The following is a 25075-nucleotide window of genomic DNA, read 5'->3' as shown; positions in this document are numbered from 1 at the left end:
GATAATGGCGACACTGGTGCTGGATAACGGGGCCTACAACGCCAAAATCGGTTACAGTCACGACAGCGTCAGGTAAACGGCCAAGAAGTGGCCGGGGGTGAGGAAGGGTGGGCATTCCTGATGCCTAGGGAAGTCTCGTCAGTGTCCACGCGGCTCCCTGCATAGAGGGGAAGAGAGACTCCGGAGCCAATTTTGTGGCTGCTCCGGGGGCCCGGAAGTGTGGGGGGGTGTTGTGTTTGTAGCCGGAAGTCCCGCCTACGCACGTGGGGGTCGTGTACTGGGGGGGCACCTGCCCCGGATTACTGGCAGAGGGGCGGCTGGAAGTGGTTTCCGAGCTAGTCTCCGAGGAGGGAACTGAGACCAGAGAGGGCAAGTGTGCCCCTGGATCTCAGGGATAGCAAACAGCCCGGGTTACATTCGGACTTCATCTCTGAAGTGCCTGTAACGTGTCGGGGTCCGTGATGGAGGCCAAACCAAAGCCCATCTTGCCCACCAGGAGCCTCCGGTGCGCTTCTCCAGGCTCCTCACGCTTGACTACCACGATACAGGGACGCCTGCTTTCTTTTCTTGCCCACCAGACTTTAGTCTTCGGCCTCTTTCCCTTTGCTCTGGCCATCCCCTGTGCCAGGAATGCCCTCCCTCCCTCCTTCTGCCTTAGAGGCTCAGCTCACATTCTGCCTTCTGCAGGATGGCTTTGCCGGGGCTGTTTCTCCTTGAACCCCTGTTAAGATTACTCTTACTGATTTTGTGTTGTCGTCTCCCCCATTAGGATGTGAGGTCTCTGGGGGAAGGGACTGCGTAATAGTTATCTTAATTTTATCCCCATCACTAACATAGCACCCAAAATTCTGTAAGCGCTAAATAAATGGCTCTTCTTATAGACTCCAGGGCCTCTAGTGCTCTTTCCAGCATGTCCCATGCAGCCTACGGGGTAGTAATACCGAAATGGAACCTTTTCTCTCTTGTCCTGGAGAGCAGCAATCTGTAAAGTTGCCTGCTTTTACAGCTTCATCTGAGGCCAGAGGATCTGGGTTCTTATCCCTTTCCTGTTCTATGCATTGTATGTGATGCAAATTATTATCTGGCTCTCCCACAAGGTTGTCGTGAAGATTAAATATGTTTATGTTAATGTTTTATGTAAATACAGATGACAAAAATCAGAAAACAGAATTTTTAAAAATTATACAAAGGGCAAGTAGCCTTAAAGATGCAAAATTCTGTTGCAAAATGTTCTTGTTGCCTTCTTCATTCCCTTAGAATGTAAGCCTTTTTTCCTTTTGAGTAGAAATTGTCTCATTTTTGGTATTTATATCCTCATTGCCTTTCAATACTGGTAAGTTGTACATGTATAATAAGTATGTGCTATTTGATAGATACTAAGTTTTGATGCTGTAATGCGTTTTTTTTTTATCTTGGCAAACAGTTTAAAATTTAGAAATTTTAATTCTCCTCACATGTACCCTTTCCTGTACATTTCCATTATAGACATTTAGTATTTTGATTTAGCATATCTTTTTTTTTTGATCTCACCTACTCTGTGCAGGTCACAATAGGGATATGAAAATATTTAAGCTCCCTAAAGAACTTAAAATCTTGAGATGGGGACATAAATATATGTAATAAAAGCAGAGTATGATAAGCACTATAGAAGTGTCGGATGCAAAAATACCATGAGAAAGTAGTGGAGAGAATAATTACTTTTGGCTTGGAGAATCAGGAAAGCTTTGAGTAGAGACCTTGGTTTCAGTCCAACACCCAGCCCTTATCTTGTGACCTTGAGCAAATCTCCAGTGACTTAGGATAAGGTTAAGCTTGTTCTAGGTCTTAGATAATGGCACCTGCGGTATCCTCCTCACACCTCCTCTTTATAATTATATGTAAAAATGTAGAGCACTTTGCACGCCTTTGAGTCTTTGTTAATGTCTCCTACTGCTTGCTGTTTGTGAAAGAATTGGCATTTTGGGGTGTCCTTGGAAGGCGAGACATTGGCAAGGAGGATAGGCAGAGAGAGAATAGAGCATTCCAGGTAGAGGAGATGTTAGCAAAGCTTCAGGTAATGGAGGGGAGAAGTCAGGGATGAAGCTGGTGTGGTTAATTGTGAAAGGATTTGAATCTTTTTTGAAATTTGAGCTTCATTCTAAAAGTGTTTGTCAACCATGGAAAATTTTGGACAGAGATAGCTGGATCAGAGCAAATGAAATATTTATTATCAAAATTTTCCATTGTGTTGGTAAGTGGGGAATTTTCAGGGAGAAAAATACTTTCCTGAAAATTTCCAAGCCTTCACAACTCAAGCTATTTCTACTTTTTTTCTTCAAATGCTGGGATTATTGATTTGCTTCCTTATGGTGGGCTTCCTCCAGTTTCTGGCCCAGTAATACTTGTCACAATTCTTCAAGACATCTAATTTCTATACAGTATTAGAATATTATACCAAAGTAGACTTCTGGGGAATATACTCATCATCTAGCTCTTTTGGTCAGAAGTGATTGATTACAAACAGACATTGTGCTACTTATCTGGACTGCACTGTCTAGTCTATCACATGGGCTACCTCCATATTAATCTTCAAACATAGATATCTTTACCATACCTGTTGAAGAGCTTCCCAAATGAAGTCCTGGATTGCCTGTCTAGGCATTCAAATCTGATCTGACCCTTCCACTACAGGTGTTAAAATTCAGGGTGGGGGGAACTGAAAAAAAAAAAAGTAAACAAAATGTATATTTTCAAAAATTTCCATTGTTGGGTGAAGTGGGGAAATGTCATGTAGAAAAATATTTTCTAGGCTTTCACAACTCAAGTAGTTTCTACTTTTTTTCTTCAACAGTGTTATTCCAAATTGTCAGTTCCGGTCAAAAACAGCTCGTCTGAAAACCTTTACAGCCAACCAAATAGATGAAATAAAGGACCCGTCTGGACTCTTTTACATCTTGCCTTTTCAGAAGGTAAGTAAGTTTCTAGCACTGTGGATATAATACACTATGGAGAAATCATTTCATTCAGTGTGGGAACTCCCTTCACTGGAGCACATTTTAGCCTTCTTTGTCCTTCCATCCTGTGCAATTTCTTACCACATCTTGTAAGGAGTGTATAAAGCAGGAGTTCTATCCCTTTTTTCATGTCCTGGACTCCTTTGACAGTCTGCTCAAAGCTACAGACCCTTTTTCAGGATCATGCTTTTAGATTCATAAAATACAAGGCATAGGATTACAAAGGAAAGCAATTATCAAAATATTTTTAAAAGTTTATGAACCACTTAATTTGTGCACAAATAATCTTTGGTAATGGACTGTAATCTGTTGATAGCTTGAATCTTTCCATTGACCTTTTTGCCACTTGAAAATTTGATGTTCCTGAAACTATAATGTTTCATAATTTAAAGCTCTGTAATAGGCTAAGATAAAAGGCAGAATCTCCTTAGGGTATAGAGAGCCAGCACTACCTGGGTTTAAGCCCCACCTTTGACAAGAATTAGTTTTGTGCCTCTGGGCAGGTCACAAACCTCAGTTTCCTGAACAGCTCTCTAAAAAAACTTTAAAATTTCTCTAAAAACAACAATTGTTGATCTGCCTTGGTGGAAGGAGTTTTCCTCCTCAAGGATTTCCTTAAGCCATTAAAATTACTGGTTTGGGCCATAGATGATCAGAACAACAACAACTTAGAGATGAACTTTTATGGTAGGGAGTAGTTTAAAACCATCGAAAATACTGTCCGGTTTTGAATTCAGCCTAGTCTTTTGATTTATTTCTTCTCAAATCTGGGCACAGCTCATTTTTCATCATCTGCCAAGTATGTCTAAGGCCTGCATTTGTAAATCACTAGACTCTGTCCAACTGCATTTCATAATCTTATCAATATATATTTTTCATCCATATTGTTTTTTCAGCATAGATGGTTAAACTCTTTAAATAATTATGGATAAATTTAAATTAAAGGCAAGATGTTAATAAGCTTTTTAGTTGACTTAACAGGGCAGCTGGGTGGCTCAGTGGATTGAGAGCCAGGCTTAGAGATGAACAGGAGACCTAAATTCAGATTTGGCCTCAGATACTTCCTAGCTGTGTGACCCTGGACAGGTCACTTGGAACTGATACTTAATATCTAAATCGGTGATGGTGAACCTTTTAGAGACTGAGTGCCCAAACTGCAGACTGCATGGAGAGGGGGAGGGGAGCAGCTCAGCCCCTGGGTCCCCTCTGGCTTTCTAGTAACAAACTGGCAAACTCTGTGTCGTGGCAATGGCGCATGTGCCCACAGAGAGGGCTCTGAATGTCCCCTCTGGCACGCATGCTATAGGTTTGCCAACACAGATCTAGATTCTAAGACTGAAGTACCAGTACTTAGTATCTAGAGTCTAAGACAGAAGGTAAGAGTTTTATTTAAAAAAAATTGCAATGATATTAATGTTACCAGATCAGTTCACTTTTGATATATGTTCAGATTTCAGAGTAGAAATAAATGTACTTGTTTTCATTATAAGTATCTAATATCAGAAAATAAATAGATATTGCGGCTCTTGTCTCTTAAATAGCTGTATTAGTTCATGTCCATTTTGAGCTAATTGGGATATATCCGGAGGTTGAAATCCCATGAAATGAGAGAAGGCAGACCAGCCAGGGAAATCTTAGTGGCAACTGGAGGATTCTGATTGTTCTCCTCTCCTGATTCCCCCTTCCCTTTCTCTTGTTGCTGAGCTGCTGCATGCTTCCACACAGTTTGGTGCTTGTGACTTCTTTTCAGGCTTACTCCTTGACAGTTTCAGTTACTCCCCTCATCTTTGCCCTTCATTTCTGTGGATGTTCCGCCTGGGGCCCCTCACCTGCCCACTTTCCTGAGTGTCACACCTTCAGCTTCTGTCAAGCTATTTTTTCCAGGTGTATACTGGTATCTCTAGTCCAGCATGCTCAGAATAGCGTTTTATTTTTCTCTCTTTTCTCTTCTGCTCTTCCTTCTGACATCACTATTTCTTCCAGTGGCTCTTATCTACCTCAACATTATTGTCATCTTTTTTTCCCTCCTATCCCATATCCAATCATTTGCCAAGTTCCATTCTTTCAGTTTGGACAGTATCTAGCTTTAGATACTTCTCTATAAACTCACTGTTTTAGCTCTAGTATGGGGCCTTCATTACTGCCTTCATCACAGCGACTTTTACAATGGCCTCCCATCAGGTCTTTCCATGCTTATTCTTTCTTCTCTCCAGTTCATCTTTCATGTCATTGTTGGCTTAATTTTTTTTTTTACATAGATGGGCTAAATTACTCCTGCTCAAAGCTTTTCATTAGCTTTCTATCATTTCTTTAGTAAAGACAATGTTCTTTACCTGGCTTTTTGTCCTTCCACAGAGTGAGACCATTCTTTTGTTACATATATCTGGCTCTATGTCTTTTGCATACTCTGTTGTAGCCAGATTGGGTTATCAGTTGTCTCCCTTGTACCCTGAGGTTTTCCTGCCTCTGTTCTTAGCCTCTTGGAGGTACTATGTTGCTGCTACTGAAAAAGGCTTCAAAGCCTCTCATTTACCTCACTATTTGAATCTTTCCCATCCTTTCAAGCATATCTCAAATGCCACATTTCCATGAAACTTCTCTTATCCTCCACCTAAAAGAGTGGTGGATAACCACTTACCCTCTTCAACTTCTCACAGCATTTTTTTCTGTATTTCTTTCATGAGAGAATTGTGTTACAGTAGGGTCCTTACATATGTTGATGACTGAAGTCACAGATAAAAGCTAATATTTGTTGACCCCATACACATATGTGCTCTCTTCCTGTTTTTGCCTTTCACTTCAGCACCTCCCACCAAAACAAACAAACAAACAAAAACAAAAGAGACTGACAAAAGAGACAGTGAAACCAGAAAAGACTGCTGCCAGAGGCAGACACCACTGCTGATGGACTGCTACTTCTTTAAGGTTGACCATGGATATCAGAAACCTTGGATAAGGGAGCCCTACTATACTTGCTTGTGTATATTCTCCTTTAGTCATTATAAAACCTATAAGAGCAGAAACCATTTCCCCTTAACATTTTGCATGAATTCTTCACTTTGTAGTTTCGTAATAAATGTATTTTTGGAAATTTTTCCACTTTATATTTTAAAGATTATTCTTGAATTTCTGAATTCTTTTAGGGCTATTTGGTGAATTGGGATGTTCAGAGACAAGTTTGGGATTACCTTTTTGGGAAAGAAATGTATCAGGTAAAAAATTACACTCTGCATTCAGATTTGTTTCCAAGGCTTATTAATATTGAAGAACGGCTCTACATTTAAGATTTCAAGATGGTAAATATTTTCACTTTGAAAATGTTAATATAGTTACTACTTATGATTGTTGAAATTGACAATATTGAAATGATAAATATGCATTATTAGATATATAATACATTTATATATGCTTTGTAAATATAATCTAGGCTTTCTTTTTATAAGTATATTTTGATGTTGCTGTTAGAGATGGGGCAGGAACAGAGAGATCTATATTTGTGATGAAATCACAGAGGCTCTCAGTGTAGACACTTCTAACAGTTAGGAAGATCATCAATGCCTGTGTAACTTGAAGAGATATCTTGGAAATAGTGAGTAGAGTGCTGTATTCAGTATCAGGAATACCTGGGTTTATATCTTGCCTCCTCAAGTATATGTAATTAGAATTTTGCTCTCCAGGGACTCTCTCTCCCAGCATCCCCAGTTACTTATCTATGTTATGTACTAATGTAGGGAAGATGTAAGTTTTGTGTAGCTCTGCCCTTTCTTCTCCTGGAAATGCAGCTGTAGCTGTTGAGTGAGTGCCAGGCAGGAGAATTTTACTCACGTGGCTTTACTCAGATTTTTACTCTTATTCTTGTTTTTCTTCTACTTCAAGTGATTATTAATAAACTTTATAAAATATAATACTTGGAGTTATTGGATATTAAGTTAAATTTTACAGGTATGTACTCAAAATCTGTGAAGTTATTATCACTGAGAGATTAAATGACTTATCTGTGGCCATTTAGCCAGTGTGTGTCTAAGACAAGGCTTGAACTCATGCCTTCCTGACACAGTAGCTGTTAGACTGTCAAGAGTACCAATGTAAAGTAATTAAGATTTCTTTTTCTAGGCTGAAAAGGAAAGTGACTACATATGGAGACTTTATAAAATTCAGAAGTAGAATTTGCCAGGTTTTAGTATTGTGATTATTTCATATTTAAGGTATAGGATTTTAAGATTAAAAGGTCACTTCATCTTACTTATGCCGGCACAGTGAGGCACTTATCACATGAATGAATGAATAAATCTTTTATTAAGGAGGTACATTGCACCAGGCACTGTGCCAGGAGCTGAGGGTAGAAGTAGAAAACTAAGATAATCTTGTGCTCTCAAAGAGCTAATGTTCACACAGGGGAGACAATATATTCAGGAAATTTCAGCTGCAAGTCAGATGAAAAGGTCCTGTGGTTCTCAGGGTACAGTGGAGTATTCACTCCAAAATGAGTGACAGTGTCTAGGACTTGAGTGACCAGAGCTTTCTTTCCTGGGTCCAGTAGCTCTGAGCAGTCCCTAGGTGCCATCTCCACAGGGGTCAAGATAAGCTGGCAGCCTGACTCTTCTCCAGGGCTCTGAGTCCTAGGCTTTCCCCATGAAGGTCCAAGAGGAGGTGGTAGCTTAGGGGAGAAAAGGGGTGGTCATACATGCCTGACCCCCTGCTACGTCCCATTTTCTCTGTGGAGATCACTGATGATCTAGTGAAGCTAGACTGCCCATCTGCCAAGCTTCTCATCCCTTGACATTATACTCATTTCCCATTTTCCTTTGGTATATGAAGAGCTTCTGATACTTCTTTAGTTCTTCGTTCTAAGAGTTTTGAGGAAATTGATTGAGAGAATGTTTTTTTATGTTAAGCCCCGCCCATCTTGTAGCTCATTCCTAAATAAATTTTTTTTTTCTTAAAAAAAAAAAGTTCATGTAATTTCTCTAGCAGTTCTATACTTAGGCATATCAACTTGTCACTCTTCTTCTTGATGTCAAAATGGCTATTTTATCTTTTGTGTTCTTGCAGGTGGATTTTGTAGATACTAATATTATAATTACAGAACCTTATTTTAACTTCACTTCAATTCAAGAGTCAATGAATGAAATCTTGTTTGAAGAATATCAATTTCAAGCCGTGCTTAGAGTCAATGGTGAGTTGATTTGGGGGGGATGTAATTTAGTTGAATGGCAGTGGTCATGGATGGAGTGAACATAGTTTTCAAATCTTAGAATATTAGAGGTTAGAGATGGTTCTTCTTGTTTGAAATAATTATTATTGCGGAATTTTAGAGCTAGAAGAGAGCAAAAAGTTCATTTAGGTTCCCCTAATTTAATAATTATCTGAGTTTCTATGCAGATATCCTCTCTCTGCATTAGATTGTAAGATGCCTGAGAACACACTGTCTTAATTTTTTTTTTTTTCACCTTTCCTACCTTAGTAACAGCTCTTAAAACAGAAAGGCAAAGGCTAGGCAGATGGGGTTAAATGATTCAACCAGGGTCACATAGGAGGCAGTGTTTTAAATGCTTTGTTCTTCCAATTCCTAGCATAAATTGGATGGGTGAGAGAGAACAATGGACCTCAAGTCAGAGGTCTTGGCTTTGACGGATTGCTGGCTGGGTGGCTTGAGGCAAATTACCAAACCTTTCTGAGCATCTTCTGCAAAGTGGGGATAATGATAAGAGTTGTGAGAAAAGCCCTGTTTATCATCCTCATCCTCATCATTGTTGTTATTAGCATCATCTTTAGTGGAGGAGGAGGTGCACAGTAAGTATGTATTAAGAAAATGACCTCCTCAAAGTAGAATCTTAGCTTCACTGAATTTCAGTGATGGAAGGGACTTCTTGGAGGATCCCTTAGTATAAGGCCATTTTAGAGATGAAGATTGGAACTCAGCATGCTTAGGAGCTTTCTACTGGGTCTCCCTGGCAGGCCTTGGATTCATGCATCTAAAGTTGGGGACCCTTGGCTGCTATCAGGGGTGACCTTTGCTTTATAGATAGAAAAAATGAGGCCCATATCTGATGAGGGTTACACAGAGTGACAGGAGCAGAATTGGAACCCACATCATCCAATCAGAGTCAGGGCTCTTTGTACTCAAACCCTCCGGGCTTGACCCACACAGCTAGGATTTGTGCCCAGGCTGGAAATGTTGCCTGAAGCTATCATGGCTGTCTTGTAGCTATACAGGCTCTATAGCATTTCCAGGATGTGGTCCTCTCTGCTGGGATGCCACCAAATTTGGGGTAGGTAGGGAGCTACCACCTCTGACAGGCCTTTCCACCTGTGCAAAGGTTGTGATTGTTAGGAAGGTTTTTCTCATATCTACCCTAAAATTGTGTGGACCTTTCATATACTATTCCTACTTCTTTCTTCCATTACCTCCCTCTGAATGTTTTTGTTTTCTTTCCTTCCTTCTCCATTTCTCTCTCTCTCTGTCATTCCCCTTCCCCCAATAGCTCTCTTTTTCTTCCTCCCCTCTGTCTCTCTGTATTTCTCTTTTCCTCTCTCTCTTCCCCGTTTACATGATTTTCATAAACTTTGTGTGTATCTTTAAACTTTTAAGTATCAATTAACAGAGAGTAGATATGAAAGATAATCTTTAAATATTTAAAAGCAAAATGATTAAAGTTAGAATTATTTTATTAGACAATTAGACACAATGTAGCATTTTCCCACATCTTGTGAGAAAGGAGCACAGGCTTCTTCTATAGATGAAAAGGGAAACCACCTCGAGCTTCTTCATCACTTTGATGGATCTGTGAACTCTGTGATGTGGGCACTCTATCCACCAATGCAGATATCTACGCCTTCATGCCCTCTTATCTTGTCCATATTTTCCCATGAACTTACTGTAGAATGCCTGGAGTTCCTTTTTAGATCTCTTAAATGTGGCTGTCATTATCTTTTGGCCACACATGTTACATCTCTATGATAACATTATATAGATAGAATTTTGCTCCCCAGGATCCTAAATCCCAGCTTCCCATGTTCCTTCTTGCGTTACATGCTAACGTGGGGAAAATATAAATTTTGTGTAGATCCGCCCTCTCTTTTCCTGCGAGCACCGCTGGGAAAGCTTGCTTTACTTAGGTTTTTCCTTTTGTCCTTTTGTTTCTTTTACTTCAAGTGATTATTAATAAATCTTATAAAATATAATGCTTGGAGTTATTGATATTAATTTTCATCTTACAACATTATTTATGTGTCTTTTCTTGTATGTTTTTTACTGGTAACTTGTTGCATCCCACTTACATCCATCATGTGCTTCTCCATTGTACTTTGGGTAGAGATTCTAGTAGTCTGTGATTCATGCCTTACAGCATCATGAGAAGAATATTATTGTCAAAAGATGGGCCTTTGGAATCATTAAAAGCACTGCACCATTTCTCAAAGGCAACCTAGCCAGGTTGCTGCTGTTCAAGTAACAGGCCTAGTTCATTGGGGCAAAGTCTAAATGAATAAGAGGATCCCCATCAATGGTGAAGTCCTCCACAAGCCTTTGCATATTGTACTAATTGTACGAAGCCCTGGAACACTGCAGAGCCCTAAAATGAGAGCTATCAGCCATCAAAAGATTGTGGCCTAACAGTTCACAAAGGAAAAAGCAAATGGTAAAGAATGCTTATTGTTCGGATTTGGATCTGCATTTGAATGTACATTTTGTAAGGTTGATCCATCCGTACCTCACTCTTGGACAAATAATCCACATGAACAATGAACTGGCCCGATATTTGCTGAGAGGAGAAAGTTCATTTTGCTTTTACAAGCTATTTGCATTATATTTCTATCATCTCTACAGTCTAGGTAATCCATAAAGTGGTTAAAAAACTGCAGGAAGACTTTGTGGAGATCTTCTCTGTTGGTCAGTGATACTCTCTTACAAATTTGTATTTCTTACATCTTGAGGTTTTTCAGAAATAAATATCATGCTCTTATGTTACAACTAGAAGAAAAGATGTATTATTTATACTTAGTTTATTTGCTTTCCTTCCCCCATCATATTAAAAACAATGTACTGTAGAAGGTTGTTTAATATGTTACTGTTTTATTGTAGCTGGTGGCCTGAGTGCACATCGCTACTTCCGAGATAATCCATCTGAATTATGCTGTATCATTGTGGACAGTGGTTATTCCTTTACACACATAGTACCATATTGCAGAAGTAAAAAGAAAAAAGAAGCAATAATTCGGTAAGCTGCATTTTTTTCTTAAAAATTATTACATTATAAATTGTGGAATTAAAAAATATTGTCAGGCTCAGTCAATGTATGTCTTGGTTAGTTTTGCTTGTTAGAAATCCTCCTTTTAAAAAATACTTGTTATAAGGAATGTTATTAAGGTAGAGAGGAGGAAAGGAAAGATTCAGGAATGAAAGCAATAGTAAAAATTAGCAATTTTTTTTAAAGTAAAAGAATTATAATGTTGAAATAAAGACAGTTGCTAAACTAAAGTTGATTATTCCCTTTCAGGATTAATGTTGGAGGAAAGCTTCTAACCAATCATCTAAAGGAGATAATTTCTTACAGGTAACACTTTTTATGCTTTGATTTTTGTGGAGGCAAATCATGAACTTTGTGCCCTCCTCTAATGGAGGCAGTTTTCAAATATACCTACATCACATATAACAAAGCTTTGAATAATATGTTTAATTATTTGTTTTACAAAAACTAAAGTACTTGCTATAAACGCTGATTTTGCCTTTCTCATTTCTTAATATTTAGGTTGTATTTGCAGCTTGAGATGATAATGTAATGAGAAACTTGATTAATTAATTAATCTTTACTAAATTGACTAACATAAACAGTATAGAAATACAATATAGGTAAAAGGTATAAATGTACAGTAATTCCTGTAAAACTCAGCATTCTAGGGGCAGCTGGGTAGCTCAGTGAATTGAGAGTCAGGCCTAGAGACGGGAGGTCCAGTTCAAATCTGGCCTCAGACACTTCCCAGCTGTGTGACCCTGGGCAAGTCACTTGACCCCCATTGCCCACCCTTACCACTCTTCCACGTAGGAGCCAATACACAGAAGTTAAGGGTTTAAAAAATATAAAAAACAACAACAACAACAACAACTCAGCATTCTAGCAATCTGGCCTTTCTAGTACATAGTATAGAACTAAAGGGTACAGAAAAATACTTCTGAGCAGAAGAAATACATGGTATGAAATACATTCACTTATAGGGAAGTCCTTCAGGCTCTTAGAGCCACTTTTTTTTTTTCAGATATTAATAGTCTTGGTTTTCTCTTTTCTTAACCCAGAGCAGATTGGAAGTGTCAGAATAGAAAGGGACAAGTTGTTTGCTCTAGGTAGGTACAGTGGTAACTTATAAAAATGACAGCTTACAGCAAAGGAAGAGTTAGAAAAACTATAAAAAGCAAGTCCAAGAATTAAAAAACCCAGCATTTTTGAACCATTTAGGGTAAGGGAAATAGCACTATATACTTCATTATACTTTGGGTGGGGGTTTCGCATTAATCAACATTGGTAATTACTGACCTTGAGTCATCAACACAAAGAAATAATGTTCAATATGCTTGTTTCATAAAGTGGAGAAATCTATAATCCTCTCTAGATTTCTGTCCAAAATGATGAAAAGAAAGCTATTTTGGTTCTCAAAAAGTTAAGTCTTCAACTCTATGGAAAACTTTGCCATGTAGAAAAGCTTGGTCCCCAGAGGTTTGGGATAGCTGCAATTTTTTTAAGTTGACTTTAGGTAAGTAATTGAAATGAAAAATACGTCAGTTTCCTCATTGTAAATTGGGGGTAACTCTTGGCTTCACTGTGTTTTTGTGAGGATCAAATAAAGAATGAAGGTGAAGATGTTTTAAGAAATACTATAAAATGCAAGATACTTACCATTTGGTTCTTTTAGAACCCCAATACTTATTTTTATCAAACTATATTGGGATAAGATACTATCTCTAAAGTTTTTGCACACTTTGTGTTGAACCTTTTAAAAAAAATTTAAACCTCTTTCTTCTACCTTAGATTCAATACTAATTCAGAACCAGGAGTACATTTTACACAGTAATGGCAATATTGTACAATGATCAGTTGTAAAAGACTTAGCTATTCTCAGCAATACACTGATCCAGGACATTTCCAAAGGACTCAGGATAAAGATTGCTATCCAACTCCAGAGAAAGAAGTGTTGGAGTCAGAATACAGATCAAAACTTACAATGTTTCACTCTATTTTATTTGCCTTTTTTATTTTGGAGTTTTAGTTTTATATGAGTATTCTTCTACAGTGACCAATATGGAAGTATGTTTTGCCAGATAATACATGTGTAACTCGGCTCAAATTGCTTAGCATCTCAGGGAGGGGGGAGGGAAGAAAGGAAGGAGATAATTTGGATCTTATAATTTTGGAAAATGAACATTGAAAAGTGTCATTTCATGTAATTGGAAAAATAAAGTATTTTTTAAAAAGCGATACTAAGTATTGGTTTCAAGCTGTAAGAATGGTTAGGGCTAGGCTAGGGAATTGGGGTAAAGTGACATGCTCAGGGTCACACAGCTAGGCAGCATCTTGAGACAAGATTTGAACTCAGGACCTCCCATCTGCAGATCTCGCTATCCACTGAGCCACCTATTGCACCTTTTAAATCTTAAACACAAGACTTATAAAAGTAAATGCTTGTTATGGCCCAGATTTTAAATGTCATATTTTGTCTTATTTCTGTGCAGACAGCTACATGTCATGGATGAAACACATGTAATCAATCAAGTGAAAGAAGATGTATGCTATGTGTCTCAAGATTTTTATAAGGACATGGATATAGCAAAGTATGTATTTTGATAGACTAATGATTGTTAAGTAAATTCCAAGTCACATAAAACAAAGCTGAATTGTTTAAAATCTCTTGTTTTTCAGGTTGAAAGGAGAAGAAAATACAGTGATGGTAGACTATGTTTTGCCTGATTTTAGCACAATTAAAAAGGGCTTTTGTAAGGTAATTTTATGGAAGTTACCATTTCTGAGTTAAGAATTAAGGTCTTCATATCTTTGGGAACGTTTTAGAGAAGGAGTAAGAGTAATCTTTTAATATTAATTTTTCCAGTGAATATTAGTGCGCTAATTTTAATCTGTTTATAAGTTTTATTGTATTTGATTCAGGAACTTCTATATTTCTTATGTATCAGGTAAAATCCTAAAATTATAATCTTACATATATTTAGCTGACATTTTTTGAAATGCACTCATTTTTCATTAATGTGTAATTTGAATCAGAGAGACGAAATTTTTATACAGGCACAAAAATTGAACCACATAAGTTTGGTTAAGATGTGGAAAAGGAACAACATATTCTCATATAAGGAGTTTTAGTTAAGATATTGTTAAAATTTAGAATTTACATATTTCTCTTTGGGAGCTTCAAAATTAATATAGTTAAAAGCAACTCTCACAAATATTTTCTTGCTTTTGTAAAAGCAAAAACCTTCATGTAGTCTTATGGATTCCATGATCCCAAGTGACAGGATTCTTGGATTGTGCTGTTAACTGAAAAAATAATCACCTTCTGTAGCATTGTGTCCTCTTTATCCTCCTGGCTGACCTAAATTGAGTAGTTTCAAATGATGAATGATGCCAACAACTTTCTAAAACAGCAGCACAGTTTATAGTGATTACGTTTCTTAATAGAGGCCACGAGCATTGGATTGATGAGAGCTGTGCTGTGATTATGACCTATATTCATTTTTTAAAACCAAAATTTTTCTTAAAAGTTCTCTTTATTTTTATGTGATTAAAACACATCTCGCTTTGTTTTAGAAAGGCAAAAACTTCATATATTATTGTATCCTTTAGAAATGCAGATTGATGGTTTAACATTTAATCAATTAAAAAAACATGGTTTTTAGATTTTTCTGTGTGCTGAAAAAATAAAGCATATTATTTTTCTTAACTCTAGAAAATATGTTGTGAGGTTCAGGCATTGTTCCTCCACTATTTCTTGCATGTTTTTTTTCCTGTGAGAATTTTCTCATTTTGCCTCTCCCTTTCCCCTTCTCCCAGTGTATTCTTTCTTACTTCTTCTTTTTTTTTTTCTTAATACCTTACCTTCTATTCTACTATCAGTTCTAGGGCTGAAGAGCAGTAAGGGCTTTGCAATCAGGGGTAAGTGACTTGCCCAGGATTGCACAGCTAGGAAATTTCTGAGGCTAGATTTGAATCCAGGTCCTCCCAACTCCAAGCCTAATACTCTATCCACTGTATCACCCAACTGCCCCTCTTATCCTGATTTTTAAGAAGTTCCCATTAGGCCAATTGTTTTTTTTTTTTTTTTTTAAAACCCTTACCTTCCGTCTTGGAGTCAATACTGTATATTGACTCCAAGGCAGAAGAGTGGTAAGGGTAGGCAATGGGGGTCAAGTGACTTGCCCAGGGTCACACAGCTGGGAAGTGTTTGAGGTCAGATTTGAACCTAGGACCTCCAGTCTCCAGGCCTGACTCTCAATCCACTGAGCTACCCAGCTGCCCCCGCCAATTGTTTTTTTTTAAGCTGTTATTTTCTTCAGTATTTTTTTGTGCCTCCTTTTCCAAACTTATTTCTCTTTTCATAATTTTCTTGTATTGGTCATTTCTTTTCCCAGTTTTTCCTCTGCCACTCTTAACTCTTTCTTTAATTCTAATAAGAATTCTTGTTGGATTTATGTCCAATTAGCAGTCTAAGCAAGGGCAGGTCTAGATTGCCCACAAAGATAAAGCAAAGCTGTAAAAGCTCTAGAGTAGGGAGTCAGAGCTGAGCCAAAGAGCCCGACAGCTTCCTCTTCATCTGCTTATGTATGCTGTTTTTTCTACTCCTGGACCTCTCTGATTGGAGATGCTTAACTTCAGTCTAAGTCCCCTGTTCTGGAGTCCAGACAGGCCCCCCATGGACCTTCCAGAAGTCAGGATTTTTTATGTTTACTAGTAAACACATGTGGCAGTCAAAGGTAGGGCTGGCATCAATCTGATTTTCAAACTTAATAAGTGAGAACAATTTATATTACATTCACATATCCTACAAGACCTCCTAAGTTTTCTTATGCCAGAAAAATGTCTCATGACTTTTTGTTGGCTTTGTCACTCTAAAATTTGATTTGAAGTGTTATTTTAAAGTTGTTTGGAGGGGAATGTTGAGAGAGTTCAGCTGAGTTGTTGCCTCTAATCTGTCATCATGGTTCTTCCCTCATTTTCTTCTTTTTTTAAAAAAATGTTTTCTGATCTTTTTTTTTCACATTGCTTACATTTCCTTTCTTAACTCTTGCCCTCCCTTTGCAAAACTATCTCATTACAAGAGTGTTTTTTAAAGAAAAAAGGGGAAAAGGGAAAAAACAATAAAACTAATCAATACATTGAAAAAAATCTGAAAATATATACAAGGTTCCATACCTGTAGGCCTTAGACATCCACAAAGGGGTGGGCTGGACTAGTCTCTTCTCATTTCTCTTCTTTGGGACCATGAGTCATCTTTGTAATTTTGCATCATTCCAAGTCTCTTCTTTTGTAATTGTTCTTTCCATTTCCATTTCCATTTCCACTGTACTTTGTTGTGTTTGCCTACTTAATTCTTGTTACTCAATGTAGCTGTTTCCTTGCCTTTCTGTATTTATTACATTTATCATCTCTTACAACTCAGTAATGTTTTCAAATGCTCTTACTGTGTGAATGAGAGACCTTGTCCCCTGTAGGACAGTTTTTATTCCACTAACACTAATCAACAAATAAATACAGATTTACATTTTTTTCATCTTTTCACTCACTTGTGAATGATAAAGATGTGGTCCATATTGCTTGGGGAATACACCTTTTTGTTCCCTTGAATTCCCCTATTCAAAATGTCCTCAGTTCATGTAGAAACGACTCTTATGAAAATTTTATATAGGTGGAGGAGTGGACCAATTTTTTTGTCACCAGTCTTCTTTTGGTGGTGTAATATGGTTTTAAATTGGGAAACCTTATAAAATCTGAAGAGTTGAAGGCTTGGATTCCCTATAGGACACTTGAGAAGTTATGTAGTAAGTGTAAGTAACATGTTACAGATGAGGAACTATATATGAGAGATGTCAGAAATTTTAACCAGGGGCAAAAGAAAATAACAATGATCAGCCATGTAACCAGAGTAAGAGGTCAGTGATGGAGAGTGCATATCTTCCACGGCATCCATGTAAGGCAGAGAGATGTATTGGAAGTCTCCCAGCATTTTTATGGATGACCATTGACTAGTCACACTACATGGATAGGCACGTGGTCTACATTTCTAGTGGGAGAACTGAGTTTGGTGAGATCATAGTTACATTGAAGTTGAATCTGTCTCTGAGAAATTTTATTCATAGTAGAGAATAAAACCCATGTTGGTGCTGGCTTAGTAAGTTCACTTCATAGCATCTATAGATTAAAGTGAACTTTCAGGAACTAGTTATTTTTTTTTATTCTTTTTTTTTTAAACCCTTGTACTTTGGTGTATTTTCTAATAGGTGGAAGAGTGGTAAGGGTGGGCAATGGGGGTCAAATGACTTGCCCAGGGTCACACAGCTGGAAGTGGCTGAGGCCGGGTTTGAACCTAGGACCTCCTGTCTCTAGGCCTGACTTTCACTCCACTGAGCTACCCAGCTGCCCCCTAGGAACTAGTTATTTTTATAGGCATATAGAGACAGGTTATACTTCCAAGCTTTATGAACCCTTATTGCCTCTTAGCATCATTGTTTTTTAAGTTAATAGCATTCACATGAATTTGGTAATATAATAATCTCACTTATTTTAATTCATTTTCATTTGATTTTTTTTTTCAGCCAAGAGAAGAGATGGTGTTAAGTGGAAAGTATAAGTCTGGGGAACAAATTCTTCGTTTGGCAAATGAGAGATTTGCTGTTCCAGAGATACTCTTTAATCCTTCCGATATAGGCATTCAAGAAATGGGAATCCCAGAAGCTATTGTCTATTCTATTCAGAATCTCCCTGAAGGTACAGTTGTAGTTACACTAGTATTCTGCTCTGTAGCTATATGTTGAAAGTAAGAGCATCTGTACTTCCTTTATGTACCCCTGATTCACAAAAAAATCTATTGAATAGTACTGGCATAATAACATACTCTTTAAGATCAGAAAGGATTTATCTTCTCCAGACTTTAACTTATACAATTCTAATTGAAAAAAAAAAATCTTCTAAATATAAAGACTTCCAAGGGTCCTTAATATCTTCTGACAGTTTTTCCTTCTACCAGTCCTTTGCTACAATGTTTTTGTATAAGGAGCTATTATGGTTGATTTAAACTTAAGAGTAGTATTTCAGTTAATCACTCATAATTAACGTGTGAGTTAGCATTTATAATGCTTATATGCTTACTCAGTGCTTTTCCATCAATAAGCTAGTGAGAGAGCTAGTAGTTTCAAACCATTACTAGATTGTGGATGGATCCCAATTCATGATCTTTTTTTAAATTTAAAGCTAATCCAAATTAGGTGGAATATTTATAAGCCATCATTTTAATATTTTTCTATTGAAAATGGGTAGAGTGGTTTCCAACCTCTTTGAATTTATATACCTGTAGACTAATGTAATGTAATGAGTTTTGATGTGTTATACTCTCTAGGTATCTCTGGGTTCTTAATACACTCAACTAAGATTTTACTGAATAGGTCTCAGGAGGGCTACTAGTGTTAATGTTGATTCTGATTTTTCCTACTCCCAGTGAGTCACTTAAAAATTGCAGGAAAATGTGCTTGACCCAGTATACATTCGATGGAAAGAAAATGGCCTTAATTTGGTGAGAGGTCTTTGGGACAGTGGTGCTTTTCCATAGCCTCCACATCTCTGTCCTGTGTTTATTCTGCTCCACCTGACTTCCCCTGGGATACCTCCAGTTACTTTTGTTCTCTCCACCTTTGTGGTAATTCTTTCATCAAACAAACGTTGGACCCTAGACTCTAAGCAGTTTTGTTTTAGTGAGGTACTTATGAGTGTTATTAATCTTGAGCATTGCCCTAGTGAAGGTTTTTAGCCTGATATACAAATAGAGTTTGGGCTTCAAGCAAATGTTTAGTTTTATATTGTCATAACTCTATTTAAAGTTATAGTATATAAGACAATTGGGGAGAAGGAATGGATAATTACTTTTAGAGCTGTTATCATTAAAAAATATTGCCTGCTACTAACAACTACAAATATGGTTAAACTAGAGCAATTTCCTCCTTCCCTCCAAAAAGGGAATATACATGGGGTCAGCTTTACCTTTCATTTCCTGTCATTTAGCAGAATCCATACAGTGTGACCAGGGAGTCCTTGGATTAGCGATAATTAGAAACATGCTCTTTCCCATTCCTCCCTTTCTCTGAAGCAAAATTTCAGGTTTGTTAATGCCTTATGTCTTTTTCATCACAAGAAATGCAGCCCCATTTCTTCAAGAATATTGTTTTGACTGGAGGAAACACCCTCTTTCCAGGATTCAGGGATCGAGTTTACTCAGAGGTTCGGTGTCTTACTCCAACAGATTATGATGTTTCTGTTGTGCTTCCTGAAAAGTAAGTGTGAGTTTGTGATATAAAAACAAAACATGGGAGCAAGACAAGAAGTGGAATTCTTTCAGTTGATCATGGGGATTTAGGGAACATGTTCACAGTACTTTGTACTTTTCAGAAATCAGCCACAGCCTCTAACAGTATTTCTTTCTTCATTTTTTTTTTTTGGACGTATATTGATTCTTTTTCATGTAACCATACCACATTGGATATTGTGTACATTTTACAAACCGTCCATTTTTTAAGGTGTAGCCTTGATTATAACTCATTGGTTTCTTTTTCTCTATTAATATAAAAACAATTTTTAATTCATCTAAAAAATTTTGATTTCCAAATTTTCTCTCCCTTCCCTCCTCTGCAATCATGCAAAACAAAATTCCATATTATCCATGTTGCAAAAGAAAACAAAAAGAAAAGAAAAATGAAGTAAAAAAGTTATGTTTTGATCTGTATTCAGACTCCATCCAATTCTTTCTTTATATTAGAGAAACTTCTACAAAATCATCCCCCCATTTCCTGTTTTCCTTCTAATATGGACTGCATTAATTATGTTTGTGCAAATTTTTAATTTAATGTAATCAAAATTATATATTTTATATCTCATAATGATTTCTTTTTTTGTCATTCATTTTCCCCTTATCCATAGGTCTGACAAGTAAAATATGTAAAATATTCCATGTTTCTTTAATTTGCTTATATTAACTTTTATGTCTAAATAATGTACCCATTTTGTCTTTATCTTGATACTACAATGTGAGTGTCAAACTGTTTTACAAGCAATTTTTGTCAAATAGTGAGTTTTTGTCCCAAAAGCTTGGATCTTTGTGTTTTATTCTGGTCATTTATTATTCTGTAATGTGTATCTAATCTGTTCCACTGATCTACCACTGTTTTTTTTTTTTTTTTCTTTTTAACCCTTACCTTTTGTCTTAGAATCAGTACTGTGTATTGATACTGTATAACTTTTTTTTAAGATGTGTTTTCATGTTTATTCATGCCAAAGTAAATATGGCCCTCTAAAGTTGGTTCTAAGGCAGAAGAGTGGTAAGGGATAAGCAATGGGATTTAAGTGATTTGTCCAGGGTCACAGAGCTAGGAAGTGTCTGAGGTCAGATATGAACCCAGAACATGTCTCTAGGCCTGGCTCTCAATTCCCTACCTGTTTCTTAGTGAGTACCAGATTATTTTGATGATTACTGCTTCATAGTATACTGTGAGATCTGGTATGACTAGGCCACCTTCCTTCACATTTAAGAAAAAAATTAATTCCCTTGTTATTCTTGACCTTTTGTCCTTTTAGATGAATTTTGTTTTTATTTTTCTTAGCTATAAAATAATTTTTTTGGTAGTTTAGTTGGCATAACCCAGAGTAAGTCAGTTAATTTTGGTAGAATTGTCTTTTTTTTTTTTACATTGATTCCGCCTACCCATGAGCAATTTGTATATTTCTAGTTGTGTATATGACTGTGTGTGAAAAGCGTTTTTATATAATTTCTGGATTTGTGTTGGCAGGTAGACTCAAGTATTTTAGATTGTCTATAGTTGTTTTAACTGGAATTTCTTTTTCTGTGTTTTTCTGCTAGATGCTATTAGAAATACCCAGAAATGTGATGATTTATTTGAATTTATTTTATATTCAGCAACATAGCTAACATTATTAATTATTTCAACTCATTTTTTAATTGATTCTCAGGAACCCTGTTTCTTAGACAATAGAATTGTGTGCAGATGGAAAATTTGCCACACCTGAGCTACATTCCCAGCATCCTTTTAAGTTACATCCTCATTTGATGTACAGGGCTTGGGAGATAAATTTGGTTGAGACCCTCACTGTGGGGATCTTTTTGGGGAGCTTGTGCTTTGCTTTAGTAAAGTGCTGCAGGTGTGAGTTTTTGGCTCTCTTTGCTTTTGCTCACTTTACTGTAAGAATCCTTTTCCTTTTCTTTTCCTCTTCTTTTTGTTTATTATCAAATTATATATATATATATATATATATTTTAAAACATGAGGAGTATTTATTCATTTTTACTCCTACAATTTTTTTTGTTTTAAGTAACTTTCATCTAAATTATACATTTAGGCAATCGACAGCTAAAGCTTGTTATGCTAAAACAATCTGGTAACTTATCTCCATCACAAAATAAGTGGAAAAAATTCAGCTTTTTTAAAACAAGTTTTACAGAACTTGCATTAACTCATATTTTTATTTTTAACACTAGAAGGACCAAGTCCTTCAATTAATGCATAATGTTTATTATAATTTTGCTTTAAGGAAAAATAAAACTTCCCATTCTATTTCTATTTACCATATGGATAAGAAAAAAAAATGCTCTGCATCAATTGATGTAGCTTTGTCCTTTAGGGTATTTTCTCATCCTCATTAAAATATTCTTTTCACATCTGGCTTTCTCCTCCTAGCCTTGCTGAGAGATCAGTGAGACTGATCTTATCATTTCTATTTTACAGATTAGGATATAGATAAATCATATTGTCTAGATCTAGACCCTCAGTGTAGATATTCATAAGCCTTTTTACATCCAATTAAATTATTTGACTAAACATTGTATCTTCTTAAATGTAAGGTATAAACATGTTATAGGACTTGGGAATCATAAAAATAGCTTGGGAAAAATATTCCCAAATACCATGGATATGTGAGAAAGGATGGTTAGTGAAGACATTGTTTTCTTTTGGTTCAGTTTTGATTTGTGAATATGAGAGAAAATAGGAACAAGGAGGGTCATTGATAAGAGCTAGAAGAGCCCTTGGAGGTCAATTGGGTCCATTTCCCTCTTTGTACAGAGGAGGACATAGAAGCCTGTTTTGGGTAAGTGATTTGCCCAAGGTCATATGGATAATAAGCATCAGAGCCAAGGTGCTGTTCACTGTACCTGGTGGCTTTCTAGAATGAAGGAGTATTATTTCCTTTGTGGATGATGATGTTTTGTACATTCCTATTGTACTTATTGTCTCAGACAGTTGAATTTTCATTTATGCTGTCTTCAGATTGTTATAGTTATTAATTTTGTATGAGTTTTCTAGGCAGAATAACAACATTGTAAATACTTTCTGACTTTATTTTGCTGCATTGATTATTTTTGGACCATACTATGCTTGCATTGATAAAGGGAGCTTTCAGTCAAGAAATTTTCTTTTGCCTGTGCACCTGCTTGGCAGCTCTGAGAATCTTAGAGATTGGAAGGATAGGGGGATGGAGATGTTAAGGACCTTGCCCAAGGGCTCAAAATTGGTATGAGTCTGAATCTGTAATAGAACTCAGGTCTTCCTGATACTAATAAGGCCTGCTGTTGACATCATGACTGCATTATGTTCCTTTTGAAAATGATTTCTGTATTGCTAATGGGAGTGAGTCAGAATCTCCGACTTGTGAGCTGTTGGGCCTGCAGGAGCCTCTAGTAAGTCCTGGGCTTTGCTCTTCCCTGGGGCTAGTTTTTACCCCAGGGAGATGATAGTTGTTCATCCTAGCTCTTAATCTTCAGGGAGCATTCTTTGTGTTGGCAACATTTATGCAGGCATGGGGTGAGGAGTTAGGAAAAAAAGAAGGGCCTCTACCCATGGGGTGTTAATCTGACTGAGGTTAAGTGCCTTCCTGGGGGTTTCGGGTAGCTTAGATGTAACCAAGGACGACAAGAACCTGAACACCCTTATCTAGCCAGTGATTGTCATCTGTGTTCTGGTTTAATTTTAGTTAAAGTCAGTTAAAATTTAACTCTAAATGTTGTCATTCATATTCTTATTTATGAAGGATAATGTTAGTACACAGAGAGAGAGCGTCATGGGTCCCTCTAGGACCAGAAAGGCAGCCTAGGATGAAGATGGCAGCTGCACTCAGATGATGCACTCTTTGTACCTTGGCTCCTAATTAAAAATAGCCTTTGGAGCGGAGGTGAAAGGTGCAAGTACAGCTAGGGGATATTCTGGCCTTGATACTAGCATTCGTATTCAGTCATGACTTTAATTGTTTTCTTCCATGCATCTTTGTATGTCTCAGAGGCTGAGACTACAGGTACAGGGTAAAGGGGCAAAAAATTATCCGGTGTTGTTGGGTAGTATTGGCTTAGTCCAGAGACCTTCTCTTTAGGTTTGCCCTCTAAAATGTGTTTCTTCCATGGGTTATTCAGTTACTAAGGAAGACTTAAAATAAAAACCAAAACACTTACTTTCCGTCTTCTTAAGGTAGAAGAGCAGTTAGGACTGGGCAAGTAGGGATAAGTGACTTGCCTCTAGCTAGAAAGTATTTTAAGGCCACATTTGAACCCAGGACCTCCCATCTCTAGGCCTTGTCTCTATCTACTGAGCTTGCCCCTTCAGTGTAACCTCTTAAGTATAGTAGGTTTTCTAATTGGATAGAGATTGCTAGTAGCTTTTGTAACTTCATCTGAGTATATTTATTTTTATTTTCAGCCCAATTACTTATTCCTGGGAAGGTGGAAAGCTGATATCAGAAAATGATGATTTTGAAGATATGGTAGTAACAAGAGAAGATTATGAAGAAAATGGACATTGCATATGTGAAGAGAAATTTGATATTTAAAGAAATTCCTGAATGACTGTCTTTATGCAGTTCTTTTAAAAGAAGTTAATGAGCACTATTGTAATCTTTCATCTTGGAAAGTATCTTGAGTTGGTTGATATACTTTGTGTTAGAGCTTTGGAAAGCTTAGCTGCAGTGACTCATACCATAAATGGTAAGTACAAAGGGGTGTATGTACTTTTATTGTACACTTTTATTTAGGAGCGAGGCTTCTGTTGAGGCTTGCACTATTTTTTTAGGGCAGGTTACTTTTCATTGATGAATGAAAGACTAAATGCATTTAAAATTTTATTCTTTACAGTTACAAGAACAAATTCAGCCTTTGATAGTTTTTTTTGCATATATGTGATTGGAAATGAAATTTTCTGGCTTAAATTTGTTTTCATATTCTTTTATATATTATGTACATATATATATGATGGAAATGATAATTTAAATAGTTTTCTAATTTTTACTTAGAGCATATTTAATAAATTCCCTTTAGTGTATAGTCTTTCTGGTTCTATTCACTCTTTATTATTGCTTAAATGATTCATTTCACTTATTCTACAAAGTACTGTTAGTATTGCTTTTGAATGAGAAGAACTGATGTCAGTTTGTCAAGATTATGAAGAAATTTTTGGAGGCTCTGTTTTGTTCCAGGGTTTGATACAACCAGCATGATGGAATTTGCAAAGACGGGGATCTGGACCCCTTGTCATCTCTTGCATAATCTGTCTTCAGTGTAGATTCACCATGGCCATCTTCCATGACAGTGGCAAATGCCCTTAAAGATTATATATTGCCCTGTTTTTCTGCCTTTTGATAATTTAGTAATCCAAGGGTTATCAGACACAATTATTTTTCATTTTATCTCTGAGGGAATCCTTCATGATTCTGACATGAGCATGGAAGATTGCAGGCCAGAGGGTGGCATTTAAGACAATATTTTGAGTTCAAATTAACTGCACGCATAAAGGGATCTTGTATTCTCTCTATAGCTTTCAGTCAATT

At 36.8% G+C, this 25075-nt stretch overlaps 1 protein-coding gene across 1 annotated transcript; it reads left to right on the top strand.

The window, feature by feature from the left end:
- ACTR6 (actin related protein 6) lies at positions 1-24432 on the top strand. The gene is made up of 11 exons (XM_044678177.1): positions 1-72; positions 2831-2948; positions 6137-6205; positions 8046-8169; positions 11077-11212; positions 11492-11548; positions 13717-13815; positions 13904-13982; positions 17803-17974; positions 19392-19530; positions 23953-24432. Exons 1-11 carry the CDS (start codon positions 5-7, stop codon positions 24080-24082), a joined length of 1191 nt encoding a protein of 396 aa, XP_044534112.1. The 5' UTR covers positions 1-4; the 3' UTR covers positions 24083-24432.
- The last annotated feature ends 643 nt before the right edge of the window (positions 24433-25075 follow it).

This window comes from Gracilinanus agilis, chromosome 5 (assembly GCF_016433145.1).
Source record: "Gracilinanus agilis isolate LMUSP501 chromosome 5, AgileGrace, whole genome shotgun sequence".
Taxonomy (NCBI): domain Eukaryota; kingdom Metazoa; phylum Chordata; class Mammalia; order Didelphimorphia; family Didelphidae; genus Gracilinanus; species Gracilinanus agilis.
This window is presented reverse-complemented; position numbering and strand designations above follow the sequence as displayed.